General features: G+C 41.1%; 1 protein-coding gene across 1 annotated transcript; it reads right to left on the bottom strand.

Annotated features, from left to right (window-relative positions):
* Positions 1 to 369: 369 nt before the first annotated feature.
* immt (inner membrane protein, mitochondrial (mitofilin)) lies at positions 370 to 12344 on the bottom strand (the record flags this gene model as incomplete). The annotated part of the gene is made up of 12 exons (XM_031873253.1): positions 370 to 1403; positions 3783 to 3912; positions 4209 to 4340; positions 4543 to 4766; positions 5539 to 5668; positions 6362 to 6497; positions 6700 to 6803; positions 7279 to 7412; positions 7764 to 7913; positions 8906 to 8998; positions 10494 to 10629; positions 12123 to 12344. Coding segments are annotated over 12 exons (2199 nt in total), but the record flags the coding sequence as incomplete, so codon positions are not given.
* Between the last annotated feature and the right edge of the window lie 1199 nt (positions 12345 to 13543).

Here is a 13543-nt window from a genome sequence, read left to right as displayed (position 1 = left end):
ACTTGTGAAGTCCAAACCCAACCAAAGACCTGATGGAGGCTTCTTTGTATACTCTGTCCACACGTGGAGAACCAGCACCGGGACAACCCTAAGTGTTGGCTGAAGGTATTTTAATCTTGTTCTGCTTTCTCTTGAGCTGATCACTGAATCAGACAGCAACTCTTATGGTGTAGTTTGTCTACCTACCTGGTTGATCCTGCCAGTAGCATATGCTTGTCTCAAAGATTAAGCCATGCAAGTCTAAGTTCAATAATCAAAACATGAATGAAGATTTGTTTGTTTTTTGGTTTGTTCCTTTAGACCTGATCATCTTTCCTTAGTCTTTGGAATAGTAACAGTTGTGAAGTAGGAAATAAAACATTTAACATAAGCATAGTAGTTGATGATTTATTGGAACATGTGCAGTGTTGACAAAAAGAAATGCAGCCGGACATTCTTCAACGAGTCTTAGGCTTCATTCAGGGTTAGAGGGGGGGTGGGGGGGGTAAATACCTGAACCAAACCAGTAGAATTGACAAGACTAGATTGATAAGTGCAATAATTCAATTATTCAAAATATCCTCCATAGTGACTTTAAAACGATTCTGTTACTTATGTTACATCTGAACTTGAATCATTTGGTTAACTTCAGTCCCCTTAAAGGAATACACCACTAACAATCTCTAGTGAGCATCAAACACTCCCCCAACACCACCTCGCCACCTTTCAAGCCAGTGGAGACTCCTTGATACTCAAAAGAGGGACTTTCAGTGGATTGTTCCTTTAAGGGTTGCCAGGTTACATGAGCGTGGCAACCTACGGAGCCTGGGTGGTTCCTAACCCCACAGCATTTGCATAAGCAGACAGCAGACTGACCACCTGCCTAGTCTCCAGTGTGAGTCTGGCTTCAGTCAGCCAGTCCTCCACCACTCTCCTGGCCTCTCCTCTCAACTGGTTCACCAGTTTAGCTGCCAACTCCAGATCCCCATGCTCTAAGCAGAAGCTAGCATACGACAGAAGCTTGAATGGGTCTAAATCCTCGCTGCCCAGCTGGCCGGGTGGGGCTTCCTGTTTGGCCTCGAACAGCAGCGCAGCTTGGAGGTAGGACAAGAAATACTGGTACAAGGAGTTGTGAGTTTCGTCGACGAGGGCGACTCGGCGAGCCAGCGATCGAAGGGAGTTGAAGCGGGCACGGAGGGAGGCCTCGCTGTACACGCCGCGCTGCAGGGATTCTTCTGGAAGGGCCGTTGCCAGAGCCAAGGCAAAGTGATTGTCGTGGCAGCTGTCTCGCACAGCCTGAGCAGCGCCCTCTAGAGGCATGGTGGGGGAGTCAGCGTCAGCCATCTTTAACGAGTAGTTAAGAGCCTCCACAGAGAGCCAGAGCTGGTGGGCTTTACGGGCCTCCTCCTCTGCTACCACATGACCTGCAATTAAAAGACAGGAAGGTGTTTACATGAGCCCGGGGATGAAGAGTCCAGATGTTGTACTATTCTGCCATGAGTCCATATCTTTAAATAAATCATAAATAAACCACTGAACAGTGTATATATGCTTCATAGCTTTGATCAAACCCACATTATTATTTCTACATTTATCAGCAGAGACCAAGTAACTCCTCTCTCTGACTCGCTCTACAGTCGTGGACGGACTGCATTTGCAACACACAATCATTTAATATTTAATATTTGTGAACATGAGCTACTCTCTCAAAGTGTCAAACTTGTGAAGTCATCCAGCATAACATTTGGATAGGAGACTAACAAAAGGAAGTCAAATACCAATCAGTGTTGTCAGTTCTGAAACAGAAGTACATTGCTAGGCAACAGTTTGGGTCTCGTGATGTCGCAATGTGTGATTTTGAAACCACGATTATTATCGGAGGAAATATCACAATTTCTTGGTTTTCACGATTATTAAATCATAATATTTCTAATATAGCTAATAAACTGAAATATTTATCAGCTTCTACTGATTCCAGTTATTTGTATAGTGTAACGTCCGGATATACTGTTAAATAGGATGAAGGTGTAGGAACACAGTCCTCCTCTGTTGGTAGTATGATATCCACACATTATTATGGACTACTCCTGGCCCACTTTAAACTCTTTTGGTCCAGCTAGCAAGTTACTGTTTTTTACCTTGACTTCAGCATAAAGGGCTGGATGATTATTTTCAAGATGTTGGAATATATTCAAAGTGTTGGACCTCTTTGCAGTCACTTGTGGATGGCACGCTTTGCAACTATATACCAATACTCTATAACAACTTCCTGGCAATGTATTGGCGGATACATACGTTACGTGATGTTGACTGATGTTTTGATATCGATATGTTCAAATTTTGAATTAGTGTTCTGATAACATCAGATCAATGTAGAACACCACTTTCCTTCTTCATCATGTTCTTTGTTCTGCAACAGGAAATAAACTGGGACCCTATTACCTTCCCCTGGGTGTCATCTATGGGTACATGTCAAGTCTCTTAATTGTCATTTCCTCGCTCCTCGATTGAACCGGAAGTTGTTCTGCTCCGCCATATTGACGGCCGTCCCAAAACTCTTATTTGGCTCGGAGGAGCGAGGAGGGATCTCTGAGGAGCCATGAGTGAGGATGCACAAGAACAGCCTTCCAGGAAGTGTTTTAACGGCGGACACGCCCCCTTCATTGTTCATCAGTTATGTGATTGGACGCTGCAGCTGATCGGAGTGACTGGCTGGAGTTTCATACCAGAGTGAAGAAAGATCGCAGATTAAACTCTAGTTTTATATTTGATTAGTTTTCTGATTCACCGTCTGGTTTAAATATATGTTCATTGTAGTCTGAACAACAAAAGGACCACAAACAATTTTCTTCATTTATTAGAAAGATTTGTCTTTTCATGATCTGATATTTCCCTCAATAACTTTTATTATGGATACAACTAAAGTCAGAGAGAGCTGGGGAGACAAAACACTTTTTACATTATTTATCATCATTTCCATTCAGTCACGTGAGGCTGATCATTCCTGTGTCAGGTTTGATGAGTTTTATCATTTCAATTTAACCTGAAACATCGAGCCTAATAAATTAATTCCAGTAGTCAAGAGAAACCATAATCATAGTTTGGGTTAATTAATAATGACGTCACAATCTGAATTTCAAAACGTACAGACGCATTCTGCCGGTAGAAATCGGTCCTGTGCTTATAAACAGAAGTTTGTTAAAGAGGTAACAGACTACAGAGAGAAACACCTCTACAGTGGTAATTTACTGTGTGTCTTTATTAGTTATTAGTATCATTAGTTACTATTATTAAGTACAGTGATCATGTGAACAGACACAAACTTCTCAAAAGTCTCTCCAGCTGTTAAAGCCGACTGACAGCTGATCCATCTGTGATCAGCTGTGATCAGTGGCCGCCGTTATCAGAAACAGACGTCGCTTCACGAGACGCAACTGAGGAAAGGACGTTTCATGTCTCTTAAAACATATTTCCTCGTTTCCTCTCTCCTCGTATGGTTTCCTCCGTGCATCCCTGGGAGGGACTGACGCAAGGAAAGGACGCAAGTGAGGGAAACGGGGATGCAATTAAGAGACTTGGGACATACCCTATAACAAATCTCTCTTCCACACTTTATACTTTGGGATTTGGGAGATTTGCTCATGTTAATAATGTTTTTGGACTTATTAGACCACAAGAAAATAACAGATGAATTTTGAATCATCCTGCATCAGGACCTCCAGTATTTGGAGCAAGCACCAATATGGTGTACTTCAGTGTCAATTACAGTTAATTAACATTCATTGTGTGCGTGTGTATCTCACTGTCTATGGCCTCCTCCATCCCCTTCAGTCTTGCGTAGGCAGTGTTCATATCCAGAGTGAAGTTATCCAGCTGTTCCTGGCTCAGCTGGCGGTAGTGGGTCTCCTGCTCCAGCATCTTACTGCCCAGGACCTGAACAAACACACAGCCCAGCGTTGAAGGTGACGTGCCCACGACTATGCCAGTTAAGTGGATGTGTGGATGCTGCAGGCACCAAGCTGGCTGCATCTGTTCACGTGTCCTGGCCACACAGAGTCCTCTCTTACAGAGTTTGAGTGCAGTCTTGCTATAATGATTTAATGAGTTATGTGATCAAAGAAGAACAGTAGATAAAGTACTGACGTTCAATAGACGCATCATTTACTCATCGGTGTGCGCCAACTTTTGGATTGAGTGTGTGTGAAGAATGTGTGAGGCAGTGTGGAGACCTGCTCAGCATCAGCTCTCAGCTCCGTCTCCTGGACTTTGAGGACATCTTGGACGTGGTCCGTGTGAGCAGCTGCCTGACGCCGGAGCTGAGTCCTCATCTCTGCCTCCATCACTTCCCTTAATTCAGACAGCTACACACACACACACACACACACACACACACACACTTCATTATTAACAATAACATAACATTGATAATAACAGAGACAGCCTCAATGCATGGCTGTCTGAGAGGACGTTTGTGCCATATATTTGGAGCCACCGTTACATCTTGGTGGCTCCAAATGCAGATCAAGGTCAGCAAACCCTGAACCGCTGGTGTCCCGTCCTTACCTTCCTCTCCTGCTCCAGCCGGGTGTCCTCCTTGACGTGCTGCACGGCAGTGAGAACAGCTTTCTCCAGGGCTTTCTGGTCCTCCAACTTCTGCTGCTCCAGCGATGCATCAATGTGGATCTGCTCCCTGACTCTCTGCTCAGCCAGCTCTCGATTCAGCTGGTCAATGCGACGGTGTGCGTGGGCGATCAGGGCGTTCAGGTCATCCGCTGACAGTTTACCGGCTAACACACAAAGACACTAAGTTATTTTGCAAATATGTTTTGTCGGAAGAACTCCACTTCAGGTGTTTATCTTTATGAGAGAGCACAAGTGCATCACAGTCCCATCCCACATAGATAAAGAGGATACACTATGTACTAGTGTTGACAGTAGGCCTGTGTGTTGGCAAGAATCTTACGATACACTACGCATCATGATACAGGGGTTATGATCAATATACTGTACTACTAAAATGATTTTAGCCGTCATAGCATAGAGAACACACCACAATATGTATACAATCTGAGTAATAAAAAGTTTACTTTCATGAAATCATAACAGTGTGATCTGAGTCCAACATGATCCACTGTCTGCTGTCAATCTTTGCATGTAAATTATCAATTAAAAATCAATAGTGTTTTAGAGAATTTAACAGTATCATAAAACATAGTAGTGCAATACTCAAGTGTATCAATATTTTGTTACTCCCCTAAATTGCAACTAGAGTATTCGTAGACATCAGTGGGGTGATGGGATCAGGAACTTTGGAATTATATGCACATTTAACACGTTTCTCATAGAATATGCTACATTCCATTTTACATGATTTGTTTTCATGTGTCACAATCAAATATGCCTCTAACATGAAAACAGGTGTATGTTCTGTTCTGTTGCTGGAGGAACTCTTTATAGCACCTTCCACGGGATGGATTCTGCCCACCTCCCTTTTGGACTAGAACGTTTTGTCAAATATGTGTTTCCTGTTACTGCCTGAGTGCGTGCGCGTGGTCTTACTGAGTCCCTTCCAGTTGGCCTGGATCTCTGGAGTGAGGCTGCTTACTTCCCTCTGGAACTGTAGTTTGGCTTCATTAACCAGTTCACTGTACTGGGTGACAATCTTAGATTCTGACTCTGCAGACTGCACCTACACACACACACACACACACACACACACACACACACACACACACACAATTTTAAGCAGCTTTATGTACTGACATTGCACTGCATTTCTGTTGGGTAATGAAAACGCAGAGGGAGCTGATTTCCATTTAGCAGTAGATCTACATTCCACCCCTCACTATTCATATCTATCCGGGATAGTTGCACTGAGATATAAAGTCTCAGAATGTCTGAAATGAGTTTCCTCTGTGGGTCACTGGGCTCGTTGTGCAACCGCCGAGCCAAAAGAATCGCCATTTTTCATATGGAGTCATATCAGTCTCAATATCATATAATATAATATGAATGCACATAGACGTTCTTATAAATGTATTTAAGGATTTATATATAAAAGACTCGCCACATGAATATTTTTCAATGCACACAAAAATATAATCCCCAAATAGAAGTATTTAACAGTATTTGAAATTTTAATCAAAACATATTTAGATTTTGTTACATTTATGTGTGTGTTTGTGTGCATTTTTGAGACTCCCATGACTTGACTCCATTCACAAATGCATTAAAGGGAATTATCTGTAGCCAATCAGATGGCTGCTTCCCTTTCAGCCAATCACGTAAGTGTAGATTCAAGGGTCTCATTCAATGCAATGTAGAAATACCCTGAACAGTATTTTCGTCTGGTTGTACAGAACGTCCAAAATAATGTCCTTACCTTCGTGACCACTTTGTCCAAGTCCACCACCATGTTATGGAGATTCTCCTCTGCTGCTAAAACCAGTGGGCGAACAGCAGAGACCTTCAGCCCTTTAGACTGGTCAATCTCTGACTTGAGACTGCCCAGAGCTTCACTATAGGGGGAGAGAGACAGGAGAGAAGGGGTGAGGAAGCGGACGGAGTGGAGCTGTCGTGTATCATCACAGAGCGAAGACCACATATCTGAAGAGGGAGAGGATTGTCAAAATCTAGTATGATAAACTCGATGCGATGAGCAAGGATCTGTCTGATTCAGCCCAGCAGGTGTGTGTGTGTGTGCTTAGATATATGTCTTACTTGGCATTCAACAGAGCAGTTCCAGCAGCATTCACGGCAGCGGTTCTATCAGCTAGAGCAGCTTCCAGATCCTTCCACTGGGCCGACTTCTCCTGAGGTGGGACCTGGATTTAATATGAACTGTAATCAGTCTACTGCAAAGCAATCATGATCCGCATTAACAATGTTGCATGACAGGAAACACTGGTACAATGTTTTTGTAGTGAGGTGGTTCAGGAATCTGATCAGGACGCTTCATGAAAGCCTCTCATTAGAGCTGGTAGGACATCCCAGGTAGACCCAGGTCACCACCGGATCCCTCAGGAGGAGCTGGAAAACGCTGGTGGGCCCTGCTGCCACCACGACAGGGCCCCCGGATACGCAGAAGGAAATAGATGGATGGAGATCTTTAAAGTCCTTGTGTAATGATCCTCATCTCTACCATCACGGTGGAAAGTCAATGGTGATAATGATGGAACTGATTAATACGTAACTGGAGCCTCTGGAGTCCCAGCCCCTGGGTCTAACACTAAAACACAACAAACCACATGGATCTAATGACATTTTCGACACCTGTACCAGTGGCACTGTATTATTTACCTCTGCTTCCATAGCCTCCTTCAGTTTGTGTGTGTGCTGTGCGATAGCCTGCAGGGCTGCCTCCTGAGCTCCAATGGCCTGCAGTGTAGCTTTAGCCGAGCTGGCCAGTGAGTCCTCAAGACTGGCTGATACAGCTGCAAAACAGACACACACACAGACAGACACACGTGAGGTCGGGAGAGAGTCGAGAGTAGAGGAGATTAAGCAGTGGAATGTTCATACCTCCTTCTAAAAAAGCTAATCATCGACATCGGCCAATAAAAGAATTGTAATGTTTCTGAGAGGTTAATGTATAGATTGAAATTGTGAAGAAAATAAATAAAAATATATAAATATGGTTTTCCATCATTTTTGTTGAAGTGGTACCATTATTTCACTACTTAACACACATTTACCCACTTATTTAGGTGGTTGACATGTCACTGCTTAATTATGTGTGCGTGTGTGTGGTGTCTGTGTGTGGTGTGCGTGTGTGGTCAGCCTACATGCGAGGGTGTCCTGTTCCTCCTGGTCTTGTTGAGCCAGCCTGGCTGCCACTTCCTCTACTGGTCTCTCTCGCAGCGGGGCCTCTGTGTCGGGGTGAACCAGTGCTGTCACTGGAGGCTCCGTATGCTCGTGGCACTCTTCGCACTCCTCTAGAGAAAACATGCACAAACAATGTGACCTGGTTGTATGTGGCTATGTGTTTGACTTGTGTTCACTGTGATATAACCCTCATCCTTTTAAAGATTTGGTTATTTTGTACCTTCCAGGTGGCAGTTTCTGATCTTTGAGTTTTCTGAGTTTCATCTATACATTGATCTAAATGTCCAAAGGTTGAACTTGTGCTTTTACTTTAAAACTAGGGTTGGTAGTGTTCTTCAAAAACATTGTTTGTCATATTTGTTGAAATAGACTGCTGCAGGAATGAGTCTTAAAACCAGGAAACAAGTCAGCTCAAATTTAATGTGTTTATTAATGGCTTTTTGGTTAGATGCCTGTAAGGGTCTGTGGTTAACACAAGCTGCTGTTCTGCGATATAAAAGTCTTCTGTAAATACTCTTGTGAATTTAGAGGCTTTTGGGTGACTTTAAAAAAGCAGTAGCTAATGAGATGACTAAATGCCATCATGCCGACTAGTCCACCCTCACAGCGTGGTTGTGTACTCACGCCGTGTCACCGTGGTGTAGTTCGTTTATAGCCTAACATTAGCGTGGTACTTCCATCCAACCTGTCCAATCATTTCATTTGGGCTGAATGGACTACCTGAGGGAGATTTTTTTTTAATGTTTTACTCTGCTGATGTGAACGTCTTCCAGGCTCTTGCCTTACAAGATGAGAGGTAATTGTTAAATATCAAATCAACCAATCAAAAAATCTATTTACTTGGTTTTATCAAAACTGCTTCAATAACAAATGAAAAGAAGGGAAGAATGCGCCTCAAAGTCTGTGAGTGGGTGAGGGTGGAGATTGGGATTGGGCCAGTGCTGCAGACTTTCTAACCACATTTAGCAACTTTCAGAGAGGAAAAAGAGTTGGATACCTTCTAAAACCTGTTGTGCTCTGTGGAGTGTATTCAATATTACCAACCCAAGCTTTAAGATACCAAAGCGTACAGTGGTGGAGAGGTGCAGCTGAATGGTGTTACCTTTTACTGCTGCTGCCTCTGTGTCACATGGAGCAGGGACTGTAGAGATCTCACTGATGGCTGAGATGATATGAGTAGCTTCTGCTGAAGCCTCTGGATGGGACATGAATACAGAAAGGTTACAGAGAGTCTTTTTGCACACAGACAGACAGAAATATAAACACTTGGCAAAGTATTCTTAACCTCCTCTGCTGTACTTCCTGCTACAGTCGGTATCCCCGACACCTCATTTAGCCATGATGACTCATACACAGATTTTGTAAATGTAAAATAAAACTAGATCAATTTTCTGCACCAATAGCTTCAAATGTATGGAAGCATTTATCAGAGTTGGTTGTTCTGGATTGCATTACAGTGTGCCCTAAATGCTGTGAAGGACTAGGTTATAAACTACATTATAACACTAGTCATTAGTACAGTCCCATCAGACTGTACTAATGAATCTTCCCCTTTGAGACATAAAGCGTAGAGGCAGTGAATTCTGTCATTTTGCTTAAATGTAATATTTCCCTGACAGTAGACTTATCCCTTAAAAGGACCACGAGGATTGTAAGGACATCATAGCGGTTACATCACTGTCCTCCTCCCCAGCAGGGACGCTCCCTTCAAGAGCAACATCATCATCACCGTCTCTCCGTGGATCACCACATCCAGGCTGCCCCTCCCCCACACAGACACACAGACACTGATGCTGAAGGTGTTGATATTTAGCCTACCCAAATATGATTTAGTGATCACTTAACAGTCCAGGATTTGTTACCTATCTGGTGAAATATATATATATATATAACACTTTAAGTTTTCTTATACTTTGGGCAGAGGTTTTTAACAGATTATCAGCCATTTGATGAAGATTTGGACAGGGTTTGTACTATTACTAATAATAATAGTATTTAAACAAAGAGAGAGGGAGTTGATGTTGGCTGAGAGATTGCTCACTCGTATTTTAAAATGTGACTTCAGACTGTCGTCGGCTTCTTGCTCAGGATAAAATGATGTAAAAAAACAGCAATAAATCAAAGATACATAAATAAATAAACAACTTAAATGTATATTTAAGAACGGAATAAAACACAAAGACTAAAGACTGAATTTTAAGATGACCAATCAACAAACAATAGTTCAAATTTCAAAATGGAATGAAACAGCAAATAAATAGATAATTTAAATACAGATTGATTTTGAAATATAGATTATTTATTTCGCTTTTTTAATTCATTTGAGAAAGCAGTTGCCACCTTGTCGCCTGTGTGTGTTACCTCTAAAGTCTAGAGAAAGGCACGAGCTCAGCACTCTACAGCTAGAAGAGCACAGAAGAGCGCTTACCCTCAGAGACCACTATGGGTGCACAGAAAACACACAGAAAGACTTTTACAATCACAACACGTTGTTGGCTCAGCCTTCCTCCCTCTTGGGTCCATAAGACTGTTCTTACATGTTGTTTTGTGCTGTAAAAAGAAATCTACCTACGGTGATTAAAACTACAGTTAGCAGCTTATAAATCACACTGGCCCCTAACTCCTCCTGGTCAAAGGCAATAACTCAAGTCAAGAGTTTCAAGAGTGTACATGACAAATCAGAGACTTACCCTCTATGCTCTGTGCGGGCTGTGATGGGACGGGACTTGTCTCTTTGGCTGGACTCTCTGCCTCCTTCACCTTCTTCTTCTCTTTGGGCGCCTTCACCGGTTTCTCCATCATAGAGGCAGGCTGGGCCATCTCCATCTACACAGCAGCAACAGCAGACATGAGGCCTGAGGGCTCAACACGTTTTGTACAGAGCCACGTATCACAATCAGTGCCCTGCCACAGAAAGCAGCTAACTCTGAACACTGAGTTGATGAACCCGGAGATGGAAAACTCAGAACAGCTGATCAGAGTTTGTTCAATCAACTGAGTTTTATCACTGTGAGTTACGCTCGCTCATGGTGAATGAAAAATAGAGCTACGATACCACGATTCACCATAAACAGGCAGGCCTCCATGTTAATCTAGTGGACGTAGAGATGTTGATGCATGTAAGATATATAGCGACTGCACATTTACCTTCTGCCTGAGTCAGAGAGGGGAAAGTCAGTAAGTTAACACAATTCAGTATTGTCGATTAATTCATAGATTGTTTCTGCTTTAACAAAAAACAGGGGCCAGCAGCTGAAGATGAAAAATATAAAGAACAATAAATATAAGAGCCATTGCTTTAAGCGCACAATCTGCTCCAGTAATGAGGTTTGGGGTGAATAAAACAGTGGCTTTTAAGTGTTATACACTGTTTGGATCTTTGCTCAACAGCATTCAGTGGCTTTATTTCAGCAACATTAAACACCTTCAATGAAATGTTAAAACAGCCTTTTAGATAACTCACTTTCAAACTGCATTCTACAGCTTTACATATAATCTCCAATATTATAGGAGATATGTTCCATCAGTGACCATCAACCGTGTATTTATACATTTGTAAAAAAAACTCCCAGGACATACAGAAGGAGCTGAGGGAGACTTGACTTGGTAGTAAAAAAAGGTGGAGATTTAAGATCTAATTTTTAAATTATCCAAAAGGTCTACGTGAAGTGATTTTAAAGAGGAGCTGTATTTTGTTCCAGGAGTCAGGTGCACCAACATTCAAAGCAGTTTTTCCAAGTTCAGACCTAGCTCGTGGAACTATTAAGTTGATGAACTTAATTACTGATCTGATAGTGCGGATGAGTTGGCGGAGAGTCAGTCTGTAACTCAAGTCGTGTCACAGAGATTCTTCTGTGCACACATCTGCTGCAGAGAGAAAGCACACAACAGAGAGTCTCCTTCTGTCCTGTCCTCAGCTTACTCACACAGTGAAGGTGACTCAGTGACAGCTTATATGACGTGTATCATTTGTACCTGTCAGTTTTGTAAACGGAGCTTTGGAGGAGATATAATGGATTTTGTAAAGCTGTGTGTCAGAACAGAGTCAGTCACAGGTGGCTGAAACAATTCTTCATACTCCCATACAAACTCACTCCCATATTGATCTGCTTTCTTTTAACCGATACGTATCCATTAAACTGTGTTCCTGATACTAAGGTCCTGCTCGGCACATCTGTAATATAAATAAATGGATTCATATATTTTCCAGCTCTGTGTCGGAGTGAATTTATTTGTTTTCTGGAAACAGTCTGATCTAAAGAAGAAGAGAATCCAGCTCTCTTATTTATTGCCCAAACATGTTGTGAATCCATCCTGACCTGTTTGTTGATGCCACCTTGAGGAACAGGTCCCAGAGCCAGACCCAGGAGCCAGTCCGAGTATGGAACATTGTTCTCCACGGCGGCTCTGAACTTGTGGTCCCATTTTGCGTAGAGTATTGTACCTCCAACGCCACCGCCTACTGTCACCAGGCCAGCAGCAATCACTTTAGCAGCAGCACCACTGTGGTGGAGGAGGACAGCAGAGGGAGAGACATGAATCTGAAGTCAGCATGTGGTGTGACAATGAAACCAGCTCTCCATGAGGCTCATTGAAGGCCCAGTTCCAAACCAGCTCCCCACCCACTTCCCTTCCGTTACGCGTATCATAAGTGCCATCCCAGACCCTCGTACAGCGAGTCGACATCCATGCTGTCCTTACTGACCACTGCTTTGTAGTCGTGTTGCAACACGCTCCGTACTGATGGTTCCGTGCCAGTACTCGTACAAATATTTGCTCTTTAACTACTCAAACACATCTAGACATTTAATATCGTCATATTGTGTTAATTTGATTGTTAAGCGTTGTATATTTATACACAACATATATTTATTATTTTTACCCCCATCAGCAGCTATAGCATACATATACATATACATATACATATATATGTACATATACACACATATGTACATATACACACATATATACATATATATATACATATACACACATATATACATATACATACATATACATATATATATACACATATACACATATATATACATACATACACATATATATACATACACATATATATACATACATATATACATATATACACATATACATACACATATATACATACATATATACATATACATATATACATATATATATATACATATATATATATACATATACATATATACACATGCATATATATATACATATACATATATACACATACATATATATATATACACATATACATATATACACATACATATATACACATATATATATACACATACATATATATATATACACATATACATATATACACATACATATATATATATACATATACATATATACACATACATATATATATATATACACATACATATATATATATACATATACATATATACACATACATATATATATATATACATATACATATATATATATATACATATACATATATATATATATACATATACATATATATATATACATATACATATATACACATACATATATACATATACACATACATATATACATATATACACATACATATACATATATACACATACATATACATATATACACATACATATACACATATACACATACATATATACACATATACACATATACACATACATATATACACATATACACATACATATATACATATACATATATACACATACATATATATATATACATATATACACATACATATATA

This window comes from Anarrhichthys ocellatus, unplaced genomic scaffold, assembly GCF_004355925.1.
Source record: "Anarrhichthys ocellatus isolate YVR2014 unplaced genomic scaffold, GSC_Weel_1.0 scaffold70, whole genome shotgun sequence".
Lineage (NCBI taxonomy): Eukaryota > Metazoa > Chordata > Actinopteri > Perciformes > Anarhichadidae > Anarrhichthys > Anarrhichthys ocellatus.
The sequence above is the reverse complement of the archived record's forward strand: the minus strand, read 5'-3'. Positions and strand labels throughout refer to the sequence as shown.